The sequence below is a fragment of the Cryptotermes secundus genome, unplaced genomic scaffold, assembly GCF_002891405.2.
Source record: "Cryptotermes secundus unplaced genomic scaffold, Csec_1.0 scaffold172, whole genome shotgun sequence".
Lineage (NCBI taxonomy): Eukaryota > Metazoa > Arthropoda > Insecta > Blattodea > Kalotermitidae > Cryptotermes > Cryptotermes secundus.
In genome coordinates, this window is record NW_019721518.1 from 43905 (window position 1) to 66733 (window position 22829).

The 22829-nt window shown below is 39.3% G+C and overlaps 1 protein-coding gene across 1 annotated transcript in view; it reads right to left on the reverse strand.

Moving 5' to 3' along the window:
• Positions 1 to 22829, reverse strand: part of LOC111875428 (A disintegrin and metalloproteinase with thrombospondin motifs 18-like) — a 194462-nt gene that overhangs the window by 30905 nt on the left and 140728 nt on the right. Inside the window, 7 exon segments of the mRNA XM_023871673.2 lie at positions 1731 to 1820; positions 4797 to 4947; positions 10855 to 11001; positions 12921 to 13070; positions 20321 to 20443; positions 21229 to 21395; positions 21397 to 21533. Coding sequence (XP_023727441.1) covers positions 1731 to 1820; positions 4797 to 4947; positions 10855 to 11001; positions 12921 to 13070; positions 20321 to 20443; positions 21229 to 21395; positions 21397 to 21533 — 965 coding nt within the window.

Here is a 22829-nt window from a genome sequence, read left to right on the forward strand (position 1 = left end):
CTCTCTCTCTCTCTCTCTCTATCGGACTTGCTAACGAGGACACGCAAGTCCCCTCGTGAACCTATATATTTTTCCTGTACATTTCTGATTACACATGATATATAATTACCTATCTATCGTACGGTCTCTTCTACATAAACTACCCTGAGTTATGTTTATATATCAAATTCCCACATACTATCTTTACTACACACACTAACCCTCACCTTGATATATATCCTATGAATCACTGATGGCCTGCCTAATGTCCTAGGCCTTTACATTAATCTATTACCCTACCCTCAGGCTCACTGGGTACACTGGAAATTGCTCACGTAATATCTCAACACACTGTATCACCGAGACTATGAAACAACGAGATTATCACTCAGCATGGCTAATATGCGTAAACAAACTTACTTGACATAGAAGACTGTAGGCCCTTCCGGCGCTTGTTAAACCCATATTGAGTAGCGCCTCCGGCTGACAACTGAATATTCTGTTAGAACGTGATCCCAAGTCCCCCGAAATTCCCTAATTTATGGTTTTATTTCGCTGATTCAGCCTTGACGTAAGAGGGTGGGTGACTTCCCCTCAGTGTCCTCAATCCTCATAATAACCTCCTCATTGGCTCTCATGGGTGGTTGGGGGCGGACCCCTTGCGTCTGATTGCTGTGTCTGCCGCAATATTACGATATTCCAGTGGCCCAGTGAGACAAGCGCTGGCTGGTGCTCTTACGTATGAATGCTGATCCCACGCATTCTTAGCCTACTTGCCAGTCCTGGTGTTACAATTTACTGTAATAGCTGCGAAACTCTTTTCGCAAGTCTCTGGTTTTTTTGGGTAATACAATCCTCCTTCTAATCTCAAATTTGGGGCATAACAAAATGATAAAAGTTTTTGAATATTATCAATCACACTAGATGGCATTAATAATCTTTTATACTATTATTAGTGTGATGCACCAGGATGAAAGAAGTCAAACATTTTTGGAAGAATTATTACTATACATTCATTCAGGATCCATATTAGCAAAACTAGATTCACTCCCACCTTACAAGTTCATATTCCAGTCAAATCATTCCTCATTTTAAAAAATTAAGAAGTAAAAGGTTGGGGAGATTTCCAAATGGCATGTCATTAACACAAACTTTGTAAAAACTAGTCAGCTGATTCATAAGTCAAAAATAATCTTACTTTTTTCTTCAGGTAGGAAAGTAAACTAACAACTATTACATGGCAAGTTAAAACTACAAGTTGGCACAGTCCACTTTTAAAGAAACCAGCACATTTTCAAAGGTCCATTATTGCTAGAAGTGAATCAGTCTTATATAACTTTCATATTAAAGAAGTAAATGGCATAACAGTAAAGACATACAGAGATCTGGGTATATATGAGTAAATATAGTACCTATATATACTGAAGAGATGACAAATTGTATATGGAGAAGTTATAGGTGAATGAGCTGGACAGTCCATTTGCTTCATGCATATTTCTGAATCCACAAATTTTGAATATGAGTGACAGCTAGTACTGAAAATTAGGCACTCAGTTACATGTGCTCCTGTAAGCTTGGCTAGAAGTGTGTATTTTTATGTGTTAACATGTATTAATATTTAAAAGAAGCGATTGCAAGAACATAGACTTGTGTTTGGATATTCACACTGCAACAAACTGTGTATGAAACAGAAATCAGTGAAGGGCCTACAGCTAGAAATAATTAGTCTCTCCCTCACCCCATAGGCTCACCATGTGCTTCCCACAGTGTGTTCCTGCTGCAGCAGGGCGCAACATTGTGGTACACATCCCATCCACCACGCACCAGAGTCGTGAGCAGATCTGCAACAGCATATATGCAAAATAAACAACTTACATTTCAGAACACTTTTGTATTCTATTTCATAAAGTACCATCAACATATTGTTGATTTTCTTTGTGTCATGCTTACATACCACTTAACAGCCATACTGGATGAGAAGAAACTTTTTATTATAATACAAAACAAAAACAAATGAATATTGATCACTATTACCAACATGATCATTTTTACATTACTAGATTCTCAACATTCCTCCTTAATTTCAAAATGTTATCAACATTATTAGCTGTTTTACAAAGTTAAATTGAATATCACTTAGTAATTTTAGTCTTCAGATTACAAAATTAGTAGATGTAATTAAAATTTTCTCAGTCTTATCAAAATCACACTTATTTCTTCTTAAGTATAATTTCGCTAAACTTTGTAAATTTCTCTGGTGATAGCAATTTTGTTAAAATGTCTGCCACCTGAGTTTCAGTGTTACAATATTTGATTGAGAACAGTTTCTCTTTCAATTGTTCACTTATGTAGTGATACCTAATGTCTATGTGCTTACTCCTATGCGTTACTTGTCCAAATTCTATTAGCTTGATTGCACTCTGATTGTCGGCACACAGTTCAGCTTCCACCCTTTCTCCTGTGAACTCCTCTATCAATGTCTTTAGATATTTCAATTCTTTACAGCACTCAGCTGCTGCAATATATTCAGCCTCAGTGGTTGATAATGCAACAATACTCTGTTTCCTAGAGCACCATGATATTGGGCCCCCTGACATCATAATTACATATCCCGTTACACTCTTCCTATCCTTTACATCCCCTGCATAATCAACATCATTAAATTCTTCCAGTTTCACAGTTTCGGAGTCAGATGAGGTATATTTTATTCCTGAATCTTGTGTAGCTTTCACATACCTAAGAGTCCTTTTCACATTCTGAATAGCTATTTTGTCAGGATTTTCCAAGGTTCGACTTTCCACATTTACAGCGAATGCCATATATAGCAGGCTTCCTACAGCTTCTCTGTAAGGAAATCTTATGTCATTTTCTCCTTCGTCATTTGTTGGTGGGGTCGTGGCCATGGGTGTTTTCATTTCTCAACTTTCTTGCATGTTGTATTTTTCCAACATTTGGCTTGCACAGTTGGTTTGAGAGATATGTATCCCATCTGGTTGCCTCTCAATTTGTATTCCTAAATAAACTTTTGGATTTGTGGCTTTTGGTATCTGGAATTGATTTTCCAGTTTCAGCAAAATTTCCTCTATTTGTCTTTCATCTTCTCCCATGATTATCATGTCATCCACATGAATGGCAATGAACAAACTATTGGCATCATTCTTAAAAATGCACTGGTCAGATTTTAGTTGGTTTAGACCTTCTTCTTTTAGGAAGGTTGTCAACTTCTTGTTCCAATGTGATGGTGCTTGTCTTAGGCCATATAATGCCTTTTTCANCATCATTCTTAAAAATGCACTGGTCAGATTTTAGTTGGTTTAGACCGTCTTCTTTTAGAAAGGATGTCAACTTCTTGTTCCATTGCAATGGTGCTTGTCTTAGGCCCTATAATGCCTTTTTCAGGAGACATATCTTGCCAGTAAGTTTTGAGGTTTTCACGGCGATGACAATGAAGAAAGTCGTCTTCTGGGTGCCTAAACCCAGAAGACGACTTTCTTCATATCTTGCCAGTGTTCTTGTATACTTCTGGTATCTCCATGTAGTTTTCCTCCTCAAGGTCTCCACACAGGAAGGCAGTCTTTTACTGGCAAAACTTCTTGGTGTTACAGATTTATGAAGGAGCATGGCCTAAGCGTAGGTATTGATCTAGAAGAGAAACTCCGTGGCTTGAGTCTGCAAGCAAACTATACCGACCGAGCAACCGCCGCTCGTAGGCAAAGTTAGTGCCAACTTTAGCAGATAGAGGGTGTCACGTGGTCAGCACAACGAATCCCCATGGCCATTAATTACGGTTTTCTAGACCGGAGCTACTATTTCCTTGAAATAGCTCAATTATCCTCACGAGGCTGAATGGACCCCGTTCCAGACCCACTACTTCTCAAGAAATCTGGTAGCGCCAGGAATCAAACCCGGACCTCTGGATCTGTAGCCAGGAACTCTGACCACTAGACCACAGAGGTGGTAGGATAGCACAAAAGATGCCAGACAAATATGAAACAAAAATTATGGAGCATGAGATCTCTGTGATTGCTGCAAGGAAGAAATCCTGTTTTTAAGTCAGGCAGATGGAAACATTGACGAAGTTCCTCAGCTTTTTCCATGCTGCATTGTACAGGACTGTGGACATGCTAATTCAGTCATGATATAACTTCTGTTCAGGAGAAGAAATATTACAAAGCCACTTTAACATGTTGGGCTGATGGTACAAAACTGCCTTCATTGCAATGACTAAAGATAAAATTCCATGAAGAATATTTATCCATATTCATTTTAAAGAATTGATGGGTGGAATGAAGCTGTGGCTAGAGGCTTTATCAGCCAATTGCAGCCACTAGATATCTCAGTAAACCATTTAACACATTCATGAGTGAGAAATGGACCAAATAAATAGAGGCAACAGACCACAATTTGACACTGACTGAATGAAGTGGCCAACCATATCATGTGTTTGTGAATAGACAAATAATTCACAGGAGTCTGTAAAATAGGAAACATCTGTGATATCTTTCAAGAAGTTTAGTATCAGCAATGCCATTGATAGCACTGAAAAATAGGCACTCTTTGAGAAAAGTGAAAATCCAGGGAGTGGTGACAGGGTTAGAGTAGTGGCTTAGATTTTGGGGGTTCCAGAACCAGTAAAAGCGCCCTGCTGCATTGATGTTTCGCTTGATAAGTACTTCTGAAGTCGAGACTCAAATGGATGCAATAATTTTTCTTCAGAATTCACCCTCTGATTATGCATATTATGGACCATAATATATTGTATATTCTGAAGTTCAGTTCTGTTAACTAACATTATAGTAACCAGTGATTAAGCGAACCTCTTCAAGTAGTGTGCACACTGCAGTCATGCGTGTTCCAAACTGTAGTCTGCACTGATGATCTGCATTGTACATGGCTCCAGGAGGGAGGTCTGGGTAGTTATAATCATTCTGAGTGGGTTCATCCTCAAGACACTGACCACTTCCTTGGCTGAAACCACATAAAATTTTACTGAGGTAGAATTTCTTAGGTATAGTATATATCCTGATTATTGTATTACAATATATAATATGATATGTTACTTTATTTGTATTTGAAGCATTTCACAGTGCCCAGATGTGTTAATGACAAGTGAATTTAATCAGTAGGGATAAATTAATGATAGAAATAATGATATATATATATATATTTTAGGAAATTATAAANCTGTTTAATAACACTAAGAACTGATTATGTACTTACTTACTTACTTATGGAGCTGAGCCCTTCTTGAGAAGCCAAATCTGCAGCTACTCAAGAATTTCCCAGCATTTTATGTAACCTGAATGTTCATTACCATGTTCAGAAGAGCCCTCAACTGGTCCCTATCCTGAGCCAGATCAATCAAATCCATATCATCCCAGCCTATCTCTCTAAGATCAATTTTAATATTGTCCACTCACCTATGCATTGGTCTTCCCAGTGGTATCTTTCCTTCTGGCTTTCCCACTAATATCCTACATGCATTCCCTTTCTCCCCCATTCATGCTACATGCTCTGCTACACCTCATCTTCCTTGACTTCATCATTCTAATTATACTTGGAGAAGAGCACAAGTTATGAAGCTTCTCATTATGTAGTTTTCTCCAACCTCTGTCACTTCATCTCTCTTCGGTCCAAATATTCTCCTCAAGACCCTGTTCTCAAACACCCTCAGTCTGTGTTCCTCCCTTAATGTCAGAGACCAAGTTCCACATCCATACAGAAACACAGGCAAAATTAGAGTTCTGTATATTATAATTTTTATGTGTTTTGACAGCAGATGAGAAGACAAAAGGTTTCTGGACTGAATGGTAGCAAGCATTGCCCGAGTTCAATCTCCTCTTAATTTCCTCCTGAATCAGGTTTTGGTTTGTTATCGTTGCTCCCAAATATCTGAACTATGCCACATTTTCAAAACATCTGTTTTCTATCATTATGTCATGATTTTTCCCTGCATTTTGGTCATGAGACAGCAACATATACTTAGTTTTCTCTGTGTTTACTTCTAGACCAATCTCGTTACTTGCGTCAATTAAAGTTTGTGTGTTTTTCTTTATGGTATCTACATTATCACCCAGCAGATTCATGTCATTGGCATAGACCAACAGCTGATGTGTCCCGTTTAATTTCAGTCCCACCTTGTTTTCCTAGACCTTAATAATTGCATATTCTAAAGCAAAGTTGATAAAGCGATAAAGCATCTCCTTGTTTTAGACCATTCTGGATAGGAAATTTATCAGACAAATGTTTACCTATACGGACTTTACTATTAGTTTCGTTTAAACACATTTTAATTAGCTTAACTAGTTTCATGGGTATCCCAATCTCTATCAGAATACTGTACAATACTTCCCTCCTAACTGAATCATTGCTTTCTTGAAGTCTACAAATAGCTGATGTACTGTCTCATTGTACTCCGATTTCTTCTCCAATATCTGAAGAATGCAAAACATCTGATCAGTAGTTGATCTCGTACCTCGAAACCCATACTGATGACCCCCAATAATTTCAGCTATGTATGGACTTAAGCTTGAGAGAAGAATATTGGATAAAATTTTGTATGAAACTGATAGCAGTGATATCCCCCGATAATTACTACAGTCAGTTTTATCATCCTTCTTGTGAACTGGTACAATAATAGACTCCTTCCACTGATCAGGCAATTTTTCCTTATACCAAATATAATTAATTAGCTTATGGATCTTAGAACGTAATATTTCGCCTCCTGCTCGAACAAATTCTGCCAGAATTTGATCACTATCTGGCGATTTATACCTTTTCAATTTTGCAATAGCAATTTCAACCTCAAAAGGGCTGGGATCAGGTATTAATGGCTCAGCGGTGTACATTTCTATCTGCCTAACATCACTGACCCTATGTACATTAGTTAACTGAGAATAGTAGTTCTTCCACCTATTCAAATTGTTGTGGGAATCTGCAAGCAGATCACCATTCTCACCCTTCACTAAGTTACTTCTAGGTTGGTAACAGCTCTTAAAGCCATTTATTCCTCTGTGCAGGTCTCTAATGTTCTTGTTCTTACTGTTCATTTAAAGCTCATCAATTTTGTCTTTCAGATATTCCTTCTTTTTATTCCTGAAATGCCTGCTGGTTTCACTTCTTATATTGTTCAGATTATCCGTATCTATTTTGCTTGGATCCTGTAACCATTGCAATTTAGCTTCCATTTTTTTTTTAGTAATTTTGAGCATCCTTCATCGAACCATGGCTTATGCTTCCTCAGTTCATAATAACCTAGACTCTCCTTAGCAGAAATTTTCTCTAATAGTTTCCCAAGCTTTATTAACATCCACCTCAGGGTCCAAGTTTTCCAAAGCCGCAAACCTATTTGAGATTTCAACATGATACTGCTCTTTACCCTCTACCTCATTTAATTTCTTGAGATTGAACCTGTCCATATGAACTCTTTGCATTGTTTGTTTGCTGACTGCCAGTCTTTCCCTAACCTTTGCCTCAACCAGGTAGTGGTTAATATCACAATCTGCTGCCCTCAGTCAAGTATACTTGAAGGCTGTCTCCTATCTATCAAAATATGGTCAATTTAATTGTGTATCTTCCAATCAGGAGATGTCCAAGTAAATTTATGGATGTTACGATGTGGGAATATTGTACTTTTGACAGTAAGATCTTTTGATGTGGCAAAGTTTATTACTCTGACTCCATTATTATGACTAATTTTATGCAAACTCTCATTCCCAATTGTTGGTTTGAAAATGTCTTCCCTCCCTACTTTGGCAATGAAATCTCCTAACAAAATTTTCATAGGATACTTCGGGAATTTATCAAATAAATGTTCTAGTTCTTCATAGAAGCTGTCCTTGATGTCATCAATTTTATCTTCTGTTGGTGCATGAACATCGTAAGGATGATATCACACCAGCGGCCTTTTAGTATTATATATGATATCTTATCACTAATGAATTCTACCCTCTTAACTGCTGATACGATTCTCTTATGTACAAAAAAACCTGTAACTAATTCATGATTTTCATTCCCCTTTCCACATAAAAATGTAATTTGCCAGCTGGTGCGATGCCACCTCAGTCTCATCTGACCTCCTGAAGCCCCGCTAAATCTAATATATTTTAAGATTTCTTCCGCCACTGCACTAAGAGAACCTGCCCTATACAAAGTTTGAACTTTCCATGTACCAAATCTCATTGCCATTTTCTTTAGCTTAGGTCATTCATCCAAGGAATCTGTACAGGTCCGAGGCTTATTGAGAATTTTCTTCACAAGTTTATTCTTTACAGTGAGGAATTGTTAGCCCCATGCCCAACCCCCAAGATGGAGGACCACCCTTGTCGGCTGTTGGCGACTGCTTATTCAATATATTTGCAGCTTCCTTCCAAAACTTGAGGGTGTCTCCTCTATTCGCAACCTGAGGATGCGCCATGCCATGGTGACAATGGACCCACCTAACATGGACTGATTATGTATTCTACATCTTAATTTGCTGTTGATGCTATATGATGCTTTAAACCTGAAAACCTATCTAGAGGCCCACATGGCCTATCAACTGAAATAACAATCAATCATTAACTTCTTAGAAAGCAATGAAGTTAGAAAATATATATCCTTTAGACTGTAGATCATTTTTATTTAAAAGCTACTAGCTTGCATCTGAATAACATCACTGTTTTAACCGCATTCCTTATATTTGCCTTCTATTGTTAAAAAAGGAATTCTTTTTATTATATAAAAAGAAATTGATACAGAGTTACTCAGTGAACAAGTCCATCAAACCAAGTTCATCGCTTAGTGAAGTGTCTGAAATCACGTAATGGAAGTCAAAGAATTTTCATGAATTAATATATTAAGAAATATAAATCTTGTAATAACAATCATCATATCAATTTTAGTTGCCTTAATATTTCCACTAATTGAAGGTGACTGCCATTAAAAATATTGAGGATCATTCTCATTCTGCAAACCAGTGCTTGAGAGAACTGCTATAGTGGAAGATTGTGCCAACTGGCATTTGTTGTTCAAATTCATATGGAATAAAACATTATTGACTATTGGTCTTATTGCTTGAAATTCTTAAATTCTGTCCATATGGTAATCCAGACAGGTAAAAATATTTGTGCTAATTTACCTTAGCAAGTAACCTTCCCATTTTTCTAGAAAGGTATGATGTATTACATTTTATCACATTCATAGGGTGTATCTAAAATTCTCAGACTATTCCTGGCAACACAGTTTTCATGAGTCTAAAATCATGCAGGAAAATTTTCATAACTCATAATTACAACATTTTAAAATGTATATACGAGGCTCATCCACAAAGTAAGTTTCCCTGGGGCCATTTACAGAAACAAAACACAATTTCATGGAAATATTTATTGCAACAGATACAGCAAGTGTTCAGCTATTTTTCAACATAATCGCCACCGGAATTGAGACATGTGTCATACCGTGGGACCAAATTTTGAATACCTGTGTTGTAGAAGTCTGCCGCCTGGGATTGGAACCACTGTGTGACAACCATCTCCGCCTCTCTGTCATTCTCAAAACACTGACGCTCACCGGACAGGAATTTCTTGAGGTGTAGGAAAAGATGGAAATCACTGGGAGTGAGGTCCGGGCTGTAGGGTGGATGTTTACACACCTCCCAGCTGAACTCCTGCAGGAGACTTGCTGGCCGTCGAGCCGTGTGCGGCCTAGCGTCATCATGCAGGAAGACAATACCGGCACTAAGCATCCTGCGCCACTTGTTCTGAATGGCCCGACACAATTTATACAGTGTTTCACAGCAACGCTCAGCATTCACCGTCTCACCTCTGGTCAGGAAGTCGACGTGTCCCAGAATACCGTGCACATCACTTTCCACGCCGACAATGTCTTCTTGAATTTCGTCTTACAGGGAGATTCACTGTGACGCCAGTGCATTGACTGCTGCTTGGTTTCTGGGGTAATGTGTGCAATCCACGTTTCATCACTTGTGATGATCCGGTCCAGAAACTCGTCGCCGTCATCATGGTACCGCTGCAGAAATGTCAATGCTGACACCATGTGCTTTGTTTTGTGTTCTGGTGTCAGTTGCTTCGGCACCCACCCGGCCACAATTTCCTGAACAACAGGTGCTCCGTGAAAATTTCGTGCAACAAGGGGCGGGAAATCTGCGGGACATGACTGCTGCGTTCCGTAATTGTGACGCGACGATTCTCCATAATGCGTTCCCGCACAAGCTCCATCAGGTCGTCTGTAATTATGGATGGCCACCCACTGCGCTTCTCATCGTGCACACTTTGTCGACCTGCTGATAATTGTCTGCACCAGCGACGCACCATCTGCTTGCTCACGATGTTAGGCCCATAGACCCGGCACAGCTGACGATGAATTTCGATCGGCGCTATGTTCTGTGCATTCAAAAACTTTATCACTGACCGCACTTCACAGTCGGCGGGAGTTTGAATAAGAACCTCCATCTTCAACAGCTGCAACGATGCTACTGTGGGAACGCGGGAAATTCCGTTAGTGCATGCGCCATGCTACGTTATTGCTCTATCACGTACGCGCAGTCGCTTCGCGCAATATAAGATTTGCTAGCTGTGGGACGAGTGGGAAACTTACTTTGTGGACGTGCTAGGTAAATTTCAAAATCCTATTGCATGTCTTGTTTTACACTCTGTATAATCTCCAAACCACATTTTAGCCAACTACCACACATTGATAAATGAAACCGAGGAGTTCAGTATATTTACTATGAGTATTGTTCTTCAATTCCTTTCCCCCGTGAATTCATTCTTCACTAGTAACTATGCTAATCCATTTCAGCAGTTACCACAGCAGAATGTTGTATTATCAACTGATCTCGGCAAATAATAAAAAGTCTGCTGGTCACTCACTCACTCGAGGAAGTTTGTGATGTCACGCCTACTGCAGCTTGACCATGCGACTTCTACAGCATCGGCTTCAAAGCTCGGTGTCATCACATGTAAGGTATTTCCCTGACGGCGGCTGCAGCCAATCTTCTCTGTGTCATGGTACATGCCAAAACTGAAGTCAACAGATTAGTAATATTAGTAAAATTTTCACTTTTCTGTCAAACTGAAGTTAGAATTTGCGCCTATTTTCTTCTTTGTCTGGTCATCTTCATTGAGGTTACAAGACAATGATGGATGATGCCAGAACAATGTCTACTCCAACAGATAAGCTTGAGACAGGCTAAAATTTAACTCAACATTCAGAGGAGAACCAGTTCTGAACTATTTGCTTGAAGAAGAAGTTGGCGCACTTTTGAATCAAAGTATATTGGAAGGCATCTCATTTAATTCCTTACAAGAAACTTATTTTTAGTTTCTTACTTTTCTGTGCCAATTGCGATTGTTGCTGAAATCTCATTTAGTTCTTTACAAGAAATTTATTTTTACTTTCTTACTTTTCTGACAATTGTGATTGTTGTTGGAATGTTCTTCTGAACAAATATCGTCCCAAAATTTTAAAAATTCTGATGATGTTATACTTCTGCACGAATTTCTGTTGGTACTTCATTTTAATACTTGAAATTTGGAAGATTAACTTAAAATGTTAATGTTGTACCATGCTGACATTTTGAACCACCAAAAATAATTTTATGAAAGTCCTACAAATGCATTTAACTCATAACTTTAACTTTTTCACTCTTCTCCCTATATTAATTATTTTGGTCACATGACAACAGTCCCAAGGAGCTATTTCAAGGAAATAGCGGCTCCGGTCTAGAAAACCGAAATAAACAGCTATGGGGATTCATTGCACTGACCATGCAACACCCTATATCCACAAAAGTTGGCACTAAACTTCGCCGACAAGCAGCGATCGCTCGGTCAGTATAGTTCGCTTGCGGACTAAAATCATGGAGTTTGTTTTTTGTTTATTTGAAAACAGGCCCTGTATATATAATTATGATATGCAAATTTGAGTCCCTTTATACTGAGCACTGGCAGTATGTCCTACCTATGTTCTTTCCCACAGGAATACTTCTTGAAATAATAAGGATGCTTTGCACTAGTGTTTAAACAAGACATATTAGACTTCATGTGATTATTAAGATTCTGGGCTGTAACACTGTACACTTCGGCAAGATCTTGACATTTTGGAAGCATATATCTACTCCACCTTCACAGACAAAGGGTAAGCCAAGCAAGATACTGATCTTTCTGATTTCTTGCCTTACTTACCCTTCAACACCAAACCACATGTTTCTCCAGAATGTTGAGCTCTCTCTAACACAAAGCAAACACACTATGAACGCTGTAATGAGACAGCAAATGAAGAAATAACACTTGTTTGACTTGATATTTTGCTCTGTAATATGAGATTCTGACCTATGATGGTAAGCAGATGAACAAAAAATATACAAGAACAATATTTGTTCAAATGAAACAATAATACTACATCAAAAGAGCACTGCCATTATGAAAATGTGAGCACCATAATGTTACTGCATCTGCAATTTATCCTGATTCCTCACACAGTAATATTATTGCTGTTGCACTGTTACCTGTTAAGCACTGTATCATGGAGACATGTGGGAATGAAGACAGACTTCACTTCCATGATCTAGTCACTTTATATCCTAGAAAAGTGTCCTTAATGTCAAATGGTTTTGGGGGGGGGGGAAGAAAACAGAGAGATGAGAGAGAGGAACCCAGAAGCATTCTGGACAAGGTGATAAAGAAAGAAAAAAATTCTTGTTCCTCTTGGGAATCGAAGTTCATCCCAGTCACAGTTTTCAATTTACTGACTTTGTTACAAATTATATACTAGTCAACTTGCGATTTAAATTCTATAATATTAAGATCATAGCTTTCAAAATAACCAAGTATAAGAAATAAAGTGTACAATATGCAATTCACTACTTCACTTTCATTCCACCCATAGCAGGCTCAGAAATTTCACCCTGGCAAAGCCAATTTGTAGTGCTGTGAACATACTTGTGGCCCATCTCGTGTGTGATAGTGTGAGCAAGAGTAATCCCATTATCTTCATTGACATTGCAGCTGCGATCAGGTTGGCACATCCCTCCCACATGTGCCACTCCTAGTGTGCTGCATGGTGTGTTCTGGCGTGCACAGATGTCCTCCCTCCAGTTACATGAAACATGACATGTTATGTAATAATCATATACGGTCCATAAGGATTTAGGAATGTTGATAATAGATAAGAAACTGGAAAGTGTAGTAAATACGTTTTGCCTATTTTGTTCATATGCACATGCATATACTGTATGACGACGCCTTTTGACTTTCATATATGCCATGCAATATCTTGTAGATAAACAGATGCATGAAAAGTTTTAACAGATCAAAAATCATTCTATTCAAAAGCCCATAAAATATAAATGGTACAATTTATGTTAAACATATTTCTGATTGCTCATACATGTGTCCTGGAAAATAAATCCTCCTGAATGTCATATATTTACTTTTAAAACACTGAAAGCAATCAGTTATCTAAGTTGTTCACAACAGAATGACGCATTTTCTCTGGAATAGAGAAAAGATTTATCACTTGAGCTTCATCACTTTTTTCCAGTCAAGGTATCAGAATAGTACTTAGGAACGAACCTTTTTATCGTGAACTTATAATTCTATTTAGGACTTAATTACTGGGTTCTGCATGTTGAATACAGCAAGTTCAGACCTGAATTAACAAAAGTATGATTGCTTTGAATAAAAATGTCATTTTAAAAACCACATCAATTTCATTGTAGCAGTATTAATGTGCATCTTTAGCTGTAATTGATACTAAATTTTGTGCCGCAAACAAAGTTTGGTAAGGAAACAGGAGGAGAATATTGTAATAATGATACTAATTATGTACTTCTTGCAAAACTCATAGTTTAGAAAGCTCACAAATTTCTGGCCACATTCAAATTTTTTGCCATGTGCAGGAATGATATATAAAATATAAAAATCTCAGGAAGGAGATGAAAATGGATAAAGATCAATAGTCATCTGTCAGTCTGGCTTAGGTCTCTTTGCTACCTCCATTACTGCAGGTTGTAGTGAATATTTGCAACGGTACTGCTTACCATCTTGTGACACCTTAAGGTATTTGCACCTCATCTGACTCCCAGAGAGGTAAAGAAACTGATTGGAATTATTGTCTATATGCAGTTTACTAAAATACATTGCCTCTAAAGCTTTTTCCATGTTACTCAAGTTGTCTTAAATTTTGTCTGCTTTCTAAGTCATAATAACACTAAGAGTGTCCAATTTCATTCTTTGCAAATTTATGTATACCTGTAAAATTTTTCCTATCACTGAGTGTTGTTCCTTTGTGTTCCTTCATTAAAAAAATTGCATCAGTATCTGGATGCTCAATTAGGCCGACATATGTAGCTGAGTAAAATAATTGTAAAAATTGTTTGATTATGTACCACTCCATAACATCATGTCGACAGAATTCTTAAAACCAATTTATATAATATGCAATATGACGCCATGTTATTTTCATACATTAGTCATAATAAAAACATATACAGATACATCAATTTAAAAAAAGAAAACTTATTACAAAAGAATAATTAACAGGAAAATAAATGTAACATTAGTATCAGGATGGCCAATTAAGCTCATTCGCATTGTTGACTAAAATAAATATAGGCCCATAACCTGATTGATTATACAGAGTGAAATGAAATTTGTGCTCAAGCTGTCCATAATATGATTTCTTTTTACGAAACAACTTAAAAATTTTATACAATGTATGTCTCGTGGGGCTTAGTTTTCGAGGTACACATCACCATTAAAAGAGGTAACAAACTTTTTAGCAGTGTTTTCACGACGATACACAGCGTGTCACATGTACTCAAGACAGTGCCCAGCGGGGGTCAGTTCTGATCGAATGATCATGGAATACAAAGACGACGAGCACTGACACACGCTGTTAACCTTCGGAATTTGCAATGGTTGAACTGGTACCGCTGCACGGGAATATGCTCTACATTACTCTGGTCTACGCCATCCAGATGCTAATGTGTTTCGACGACTGAAACAGAGTCTTTGTGAGACTGAATTTTAGCACCTACGTCACACGTGAATGCAGGTCGTCCGACGTAATGCACAGATGTCAGTCAATGAATATACCCTAACTTCAAATGTGGAACGAGGGCATTGCAGAAGCTAACGCGATATCGCACAAGAATAGGGACTATCCCGAGCGAGGGACCTTGGAGTACTTCATGACAATCAACGCGATCCATCACTCCTTGCGGGTCACATATCTGTTTCCAGACGATCATTCTGTATGCATGTAATTTTGCGAATGCCTACAACTCAACACACAAAGGATGACCTCTTTTTACATAATATTTTGCGGAGAGACGAAGCCATTTCGGGTGAGGGTGTGCTCAACGTTCAGAATAGCGACTTCTGAACATGCAGTGATCCTTACATCATTCACAACCGTGGGTATCAAGCCCCCTTTAGCGTCAGCGTTTGGTTGAAATCGCAGGGGACACTGTTGTTGGCCCTTGTCGTCTACCTGACAGGCTGACTGATCAACGATATTACGATTTCCTGGAAATTTCTAACGGGGATGCTTGAGAATGTGCCCCTAGCTGCGAGACAGAGGAGCTACAGCGCACTATGGGCAATGTTTCCGGCGGTTACTGAGAGCCACATATCCAGGAAGGTATACGGGACGTCGAGGGCCCATTGCAGAGCCTCCTCGTAGTTCAAGTGGACTGAGGCCGTTTGTTAGTTAGTTAGTTACTGGAGAGGGTGGGTTTCCCCATGCACTGAGACCTGTATTGGTCCATTGTGCTTCCCTCTATGATTTCTACCAGTCTCTATATCCTACCGGTACTGGTGCTTACCATCAGTCCCGCCCAGCCAGCGAGACCGGCTCTACTAGCTGAGAGGTATCTATAATGCTTCCCCCATCTACCAGAGGTATTAGAGACTACTGTTGGGCGGGAAACGTCCGTTAATTTGGCTCAGTGACCTCCTTTGGAGATATGAGGTTCTTTTACGTGCCGTAAAGCTACGACACGGGACCCACGGCTTAAAGTCCCTCCCGGAGGACTTGTTCCCTGAATTTTTCCGCCCTTAAAAATGCGACGACCTCCGCCCGGTATTTGAACCCGCGTACTACGAGTCATGAGGTGGGAACGTTACCTCTAGATTACGGAGGCCGCTGAGGCCGTTTGTAACTATGAGGTACCCATGGTTTAATGGCCTAATAGCTTGAACTGTCCGACAGTGACGTGTACCTTGAAAATTAAACGTGACAGGCCACATGCAGCACAATAGTTTTGACTTCTTTTTAAAAGCAAGGAATCGCACTATGGACAACTTGTGCGCAAATGTATCTTCACTGTCAACTACGTTTTGTCAGCTGAATTCTTACTTCTAATTAATATTAATGAATGATTAGTGCTAGCAGAAGAACAGCACTTTTTAGGCCCTATCTCTTTACCACAAATATAGTCTACTTTAATGTTAAGACCGACGGTCAGTCTGCCAGTCTGTCTTGGAATAAAGCACCAATCTGGGGCTAACGACCAGATTTTTATTACTGTCAGACAGTTGTGGGTTTGTTTGTTGATGTAGGGCGCACTCTCTGACGAGAAGACGTGTCTGTCGCCAGCACAGACATTCTCGGGTCCCAGTCCCGAAGGGACTCGTGACCATATTTTATTGTCTTAGATTTGAGACTTCTCTCTTCTTCGCCTCCTATGACTCTCAGGGCTGCGGTGGAGGTATTCGACCCCGTCTCCGCACGAAACTGAATCAATCTTCTCTAAATTCCCGCTTTTATAGCCTAGCGCGTATCCAAGGAAAATATTTGTTGTTTGCGCGAATCCATGGGAACCTCTGTTGAGTCCGTTGACATGGAAAGCGCGTTCCGTACTAAGTCGGTCTCCACGAATCCTCATCTACATAGAAACGTGTTAGTGAGCCATTGTCTAGCAACGGACTATTCCGGCTTTCAGTCGTCATGTCACAATATTATGTATTCCTTAATTAGTAGGTACAGATGTTCTCTTCTCAGCAAATCATGAACACGAGAGGTTTGCTGAAAACATGGTGCATTTTGACCCATTATTGTGGGGTTATCCGCCTATGCTATATTTCTAGTTCACAAGAGCTTCAGACTGTCCCTATAGGCCTGGCGTACTGTATTCTCAAAGCTCAGAGGCTCATGTAAAGCGTGGGAGCAGGCCATCCATATATAATGTTATAAAGATTGCATCACTGGCACAAAATAATATGTTTTGGCAAACATCGTGTATTTGTGCCGATGATCTCATTGGAAAAAGAATAAAACCTTGTGTACGCGTTTTCATGTTTACTGACATTAGTGAAGAAAACAACAAAATTTGGCAGACTGCTTATGGTTTGCGGTATATGCCAATGTTAATGATATGCAGTCCAAAAGTGACCTGTTTAGAAAATTCTGGCAAGAATACAAGGTCGCTTCTTTTGCAGACCCGCGAGTTACTACAGCTGTCACAGAAATAAGGAAAAAAAATAGAAAAATTAATATAATCAGCAACACTGGTAACATCTTAACAAGGTGTATACACTAGAAGTTTACTTCGATGGACACAGTACTGCAGAGGCAAGGTGCACGCTTATTTTAGGTTCCCTGAATGAGGGAGCCTGGAGTGTAGGAGAAAGTTCACTAAGGTCTCTATGTTTCTCTCTTCACTATTCTCAAGCACTAAACGGCTCACAGTGAGTACAGTACATACTCCCTTCCGGCCATTACTACCCCCACTTATCGTAGGAATGTTGAAATCAGTCCTGATTCACAAACTGATGCCTTCACCTCGTCAGGCCGGTAGACTGCGTTTCGTGGTTTAACTCACAGGGCCGTCAGTTATCTCAGACTATACAACGTCGAATCATAGGATGACTCGTGAGTTACGAATGGAAAAAGATTTGAAAGGAAATGATCGTATTATAAGTGCGGCACTTCTGGAAGAACTGAAGAAAAACCATCACTTACGGCAGTCAGTGTCTAGGACGGGATTCGAAGCAATTCCGATACAGGTCAAGAGCGTTAACGCTACACCGACTTGCTCACTCAGCCCAGTAGCGCCCAGAAGTCTGGACGCTGGCGGGGAGGTTAAAATAGGCATTACCTCCTCCGCCCTCGGATTTTTTTAATCGATTCTGAAGAAATGAAATATACTAACTTCACGAAACTTAGCCCTTCTTGACAAGCCTACAATTATGCAGCTACTCAAGAACTTCTCAGCATTTTATGGAACCGTGTTCACAAGAGCCCTCCACTGATCCTTATCCTGAGCCAGACCAATCCAGTCCATACCACTTCATCTTATCTCTCTAAGATCCATTTTATTATTGTCCACCCACCTACGCCTTGGTCTTCCCAGTGGTCTCTTTCCTTCTGGCTTTCCCACCAATGTCCTATATGAATTCAATAAGGATTACAATATTCAAGAATTATTTCTTATATGTATAATAAAAATACCGTCGTAAATGCAATTTATTTGTAGTTTTTTGTCTTTTTTCTTTTACACTACATGTTTCGGCCGTAACTGGCCATCATCAGGTGTATTTTCACTTACGTAGCTGTCATACTGCACGTAATTTAAAATTTAAAAATACCAGCTGTCTCAATTGTCATTGCTGCGTTTCAATCGGTCCCGATATACCAGAATCTCTTTGCTGATTTTGTCAGTTATGTTTAAAATCTCTGTTAATATACACTCGTCGATTTGATTTAAAATTTTAAATTACAATTTAAAAATTTAAAATTTAAATCACAGGGATTATCTGCAAACGTATTAAAGATAAGCAGCGGCATACACACAGGGAGCCTGCATAGAATAATACGTGAACGGTGCTGAAAGGAAGAAGTAGCCGCTGCAGCACATGTAGACACAGAGCAGGTATCCCTGTGATTTAAATTTTAAATTTTAAATTAAAATTCTAAATCAAATCGACGAGTGTATATTAACAGAGATTTTAAACATAACTGACAAAATCAGCAAAGAGATTCTGGTATATCGGGACCGATTGAAACGCAGCAATGGCAATTGAGAGAGCTGGTGTTTTTAAAATTTAAATTACGTGCAGTGTGACAGCTACGTAAGTGAAAATACACCTGATGATGGCCAGTTACGGCCGAAACATGTAGTGTAAAAGAAGAAAGCCAAAGAACTACAAATAAATTGCATTTACGATGGTATTTGCTATATAGAAGTGTAGAGGGCAAGAGGATGCTTAAATATAATATATAATTATTTCTTAATTCTAAATGCTGTAGGGCGGTCAGGAAGAATAATATGAAACGTCTTAAATGCGTAAATTTGCGAACAAATATTTAGACGTTTCCAAGCCGCGGAAGAAATGCTGGTGGCGCCATGCCTAAGTATGACCGTTCACCACAAAATATATTGTGTGTACTGTGTTCAGGTGCAAGGCATGATCCCACTACCTCTTGAAAGAAAAGTGAAAGTGACATTATATTGAGGCTACATATGATTCTCTGATGACCTTTTAGTCCGTCGGCATTTGTTAAAAGATTTATTGGACGAACGCACGTCAAGACATGAGGTGAATGTGTTTGCTTACGGCTTATTTAACGATAATATCAGTAGCTCATACGTGTATTATACAGGGTCGAAAGGATGGCTCATTAGCGGATAATTAATTTAAAAAGAACGTCAAAGATAACAGCCGCGGCATAATTCGAGGTGGGGCCTACCCTTTTGGTATTTCTTAGAGGGGCTGTGGAACACAGCGAAAATTCTCTCGTCAGAATAGCCGATTTTCGTGCATAGATTTGAATCTGGAACCTTCAAGTAACAGTGCTTGAGAGGGACATTCGTCGACGATCTGTAAAGCTGAAGGAGTTCATCAAAAATGTTAATTGCTACAGTTTCGTGTAGTAATAAATGTCTCAGTTAGGTGTTTCTTCAGAAGAGCAAAAGTAATGTCGAACTCAGCTGATAACATATCAGCTATATCGTGATATATATATATATATATGCCGGTCACGGTAGCCGAGCGGTCTAAGGCATGAACTGTTTTCACTCGCTCGGAAGCCGGGATCGTGGGCTCGAATCCCACTCAGGGCATGGATGTTTGTGTGCGTTTTTCTGTGTTTGTGTATAGGTAGAGGCCTTGCGACGAGCTGGTCACTCGCCCAAGGAGTCCTAGGTAGGCCTAGGCCCAAATTGGGGCTGTAGCGCCACAGAAAAAAAATATATATATATATATATCAGCTGATCTCCGGATCTCAGACACTGAGTGATGTGACATAGTAAAAACAAAATATTAACTTTTGAATTTTATGATGGTAGGAACCCTATGTCTTATAAATACAAAATAGCCGATCCTGCCGAACATACCTTGTGATAAGGATCGCCACGTCGTGATGATTTGGATGAGAGTCCTCAGGATGGTTGAGGCCCATCTGCCAATTGCAGAAGCTGGCTAGGGTTTCGTCAGCGTTCACAGTGATGTTCAGATCTCTCTGAAACGCACAAATTGAGGGGTATTGATATATACTGGAATTAAGGCACGCTTAATCAGGCATGTCTGAACTTGGAAATGGGACAGAAAGTGTGCCCCCCCACCCTAAACTTTACGCTGACCGTTATGGATATTTCTTTCCAGGGGTCATGGTTAGATTTTTAAATTTAGATGACATTCGATGTGTTTAAAATTTCAACTCAGCAAAAGAAAAAACGGTTTTTAGTAAACCTACAGCAATACGCAGAGTTTAAACTCGAAGGAAATGTATTAGCTGCAAACCCATAAAACTGACTTTTCATGGTGTATAAATAAATGAAAAATGCACAAAAATAGAAGTGTGAAAATCTGAAGGGAAGAGGTGTCTTGGAAAACGTTGAGTAATTGGAAGAGTTCTTAAAATATAAGAGTCTAAGACCGTAGATTGGATTGAACTAACTCACGAGAGGAAAAAAGCCGAGATCTTGTGAACATGGAAATGAACCTTCAGGCTCTATAAAAGGGGGATAATTTCTTGATCATCTATGTTAAGTTCCCAGCAATTCTTTGGAGTAAATAGGATGGTTGATTAACTACGGTAGCTAAATTAAAACACCTCCAAAACGGAAGATGACACATTCCTACTGTTGACACAAAGAAGAATCCGAATAAAGCGACGAGGATGTAGTAATAAAGAGATAAAGTAAGGGATTTACCTATAATGTATATAACATTAGGGCAGTAAAGAATGTATTATTTTTCAAGTGCATTTTCCCATACTCCAAAACCACAGTGTGTTTTCAACTGGGACACTTCATCCTCCAGTAGTATAATCCTTACGACGACGACGACGTTTATACTGTTGCCTATGCTGGCGTCGCGATAAAGGGCCGATACAATATTCATGATTGTGAGGATGTATGTTTCGACATCGCTATCTTCGTGGAATTTCATCATGGACATGTCAGCCACTCAAGAGTGCTTCGACGTGTCGTTCCTTGCTTACGGAGCGTCTCCACCGGGTCTTCCGGGATTTGCCTCGACCTTGAACTTTCACCTTTCCAACCTGCTGCTTCCACTCGAGTCGAGTCTCCACGAGGCGTCGTGGTTCTGTCAAACAAATGAGAATTCTGAGTAACAAGCATCTCAAGTTGTGACATGAGGCAGAGGTGATCATGGCTTCCTTCGAGGTAGACTTAATACTTTAGCGTTCATAAAAAGGAAGTGAGAAGAAAAAACCGAAAGATATCAGTAAGGAAAGCCTGTGCCTCAGCCGAGACTCCAAATGCTTATCTCCCAAACAGAGTAAATTAATTCATGCATCCAATAACTTAACCAAATATCTCACTCACTCAATCCTATGTAGAATCTTCTAGGAAAAGTTATTTATTACTCAGCCAGTCGAGAATTTCCTTACTTTTAAGGCACCCGACTATTCATCGTCATTAATAAAACCCTACCGCTGGACCCTATCCGGAGCCAGTTCAATCCACTCACAACTTTATACCCTATTTCTTGATATAATAATTTTTGACATCTTCCTGTCGAGGTCTTGGTCTCTTGTGATATCTTCCTTTGATGAGACGCAAATAAAATTATATATATATACATATATATTTCTCACTTCTTCCCAGTGCTTTTGATTACCTGCATAGTTTACTTCCTGAATCGCGTAAGGCTGACAAAACTTACTGCCATCTGTGAGCCGATTGTCTAGATGATGTGGGAGACTCGACGTCTCACAGCTTTATGTGCCTCCATGGCCTGTTACAGGGATAGCTTTGCCTTTACCTTTTACTTCCTTAATAGTGACGTCAGAAACACCTCATGCCACTGAAAAGTGATGCTCAGTTTGTAGTAGTTTAAAATCAGGGGTGCCGAGTGATATAGTTGTGGGCCATGTACCCTTCTGGGTGTCATTCAGTATTTAAGAACTGTTAACTGCACACATACACACACACACACACACATATACATATGTCATCAGGAAATGGTTCGCGCGGTTGCAGTTACTGAATATTTATTGTCGTTCAAATGACACAAGTTAACTTGATTCGTTCTTTTGCTGGTACTTATGTGTAACTGTCCTGTCGCCTGTTAAGTAAGCACTTAAATGAATAAAGAATTTAAATGAATTATTTGCAATAACAAACCACATATATATAGCAGAAGCTATGAATATAGTATTATTATTAATTAATTTGAACACGATTACGTAATTACTATACTAAATGCAGCTCTTAAGGTGCTGCCGGAAGCAGCATCAGCAGCAGCGACTTGAAGCACAGAGCAAATGATGCTCGAGTTGGTTCAAGTTCGTATAGCAACAGGCGTGACCAGAGTGGTTTGAACGGCTGTTGTACTGCGATGTGGAAAGCAAATGGAAAAAGTACCACATTATCACTT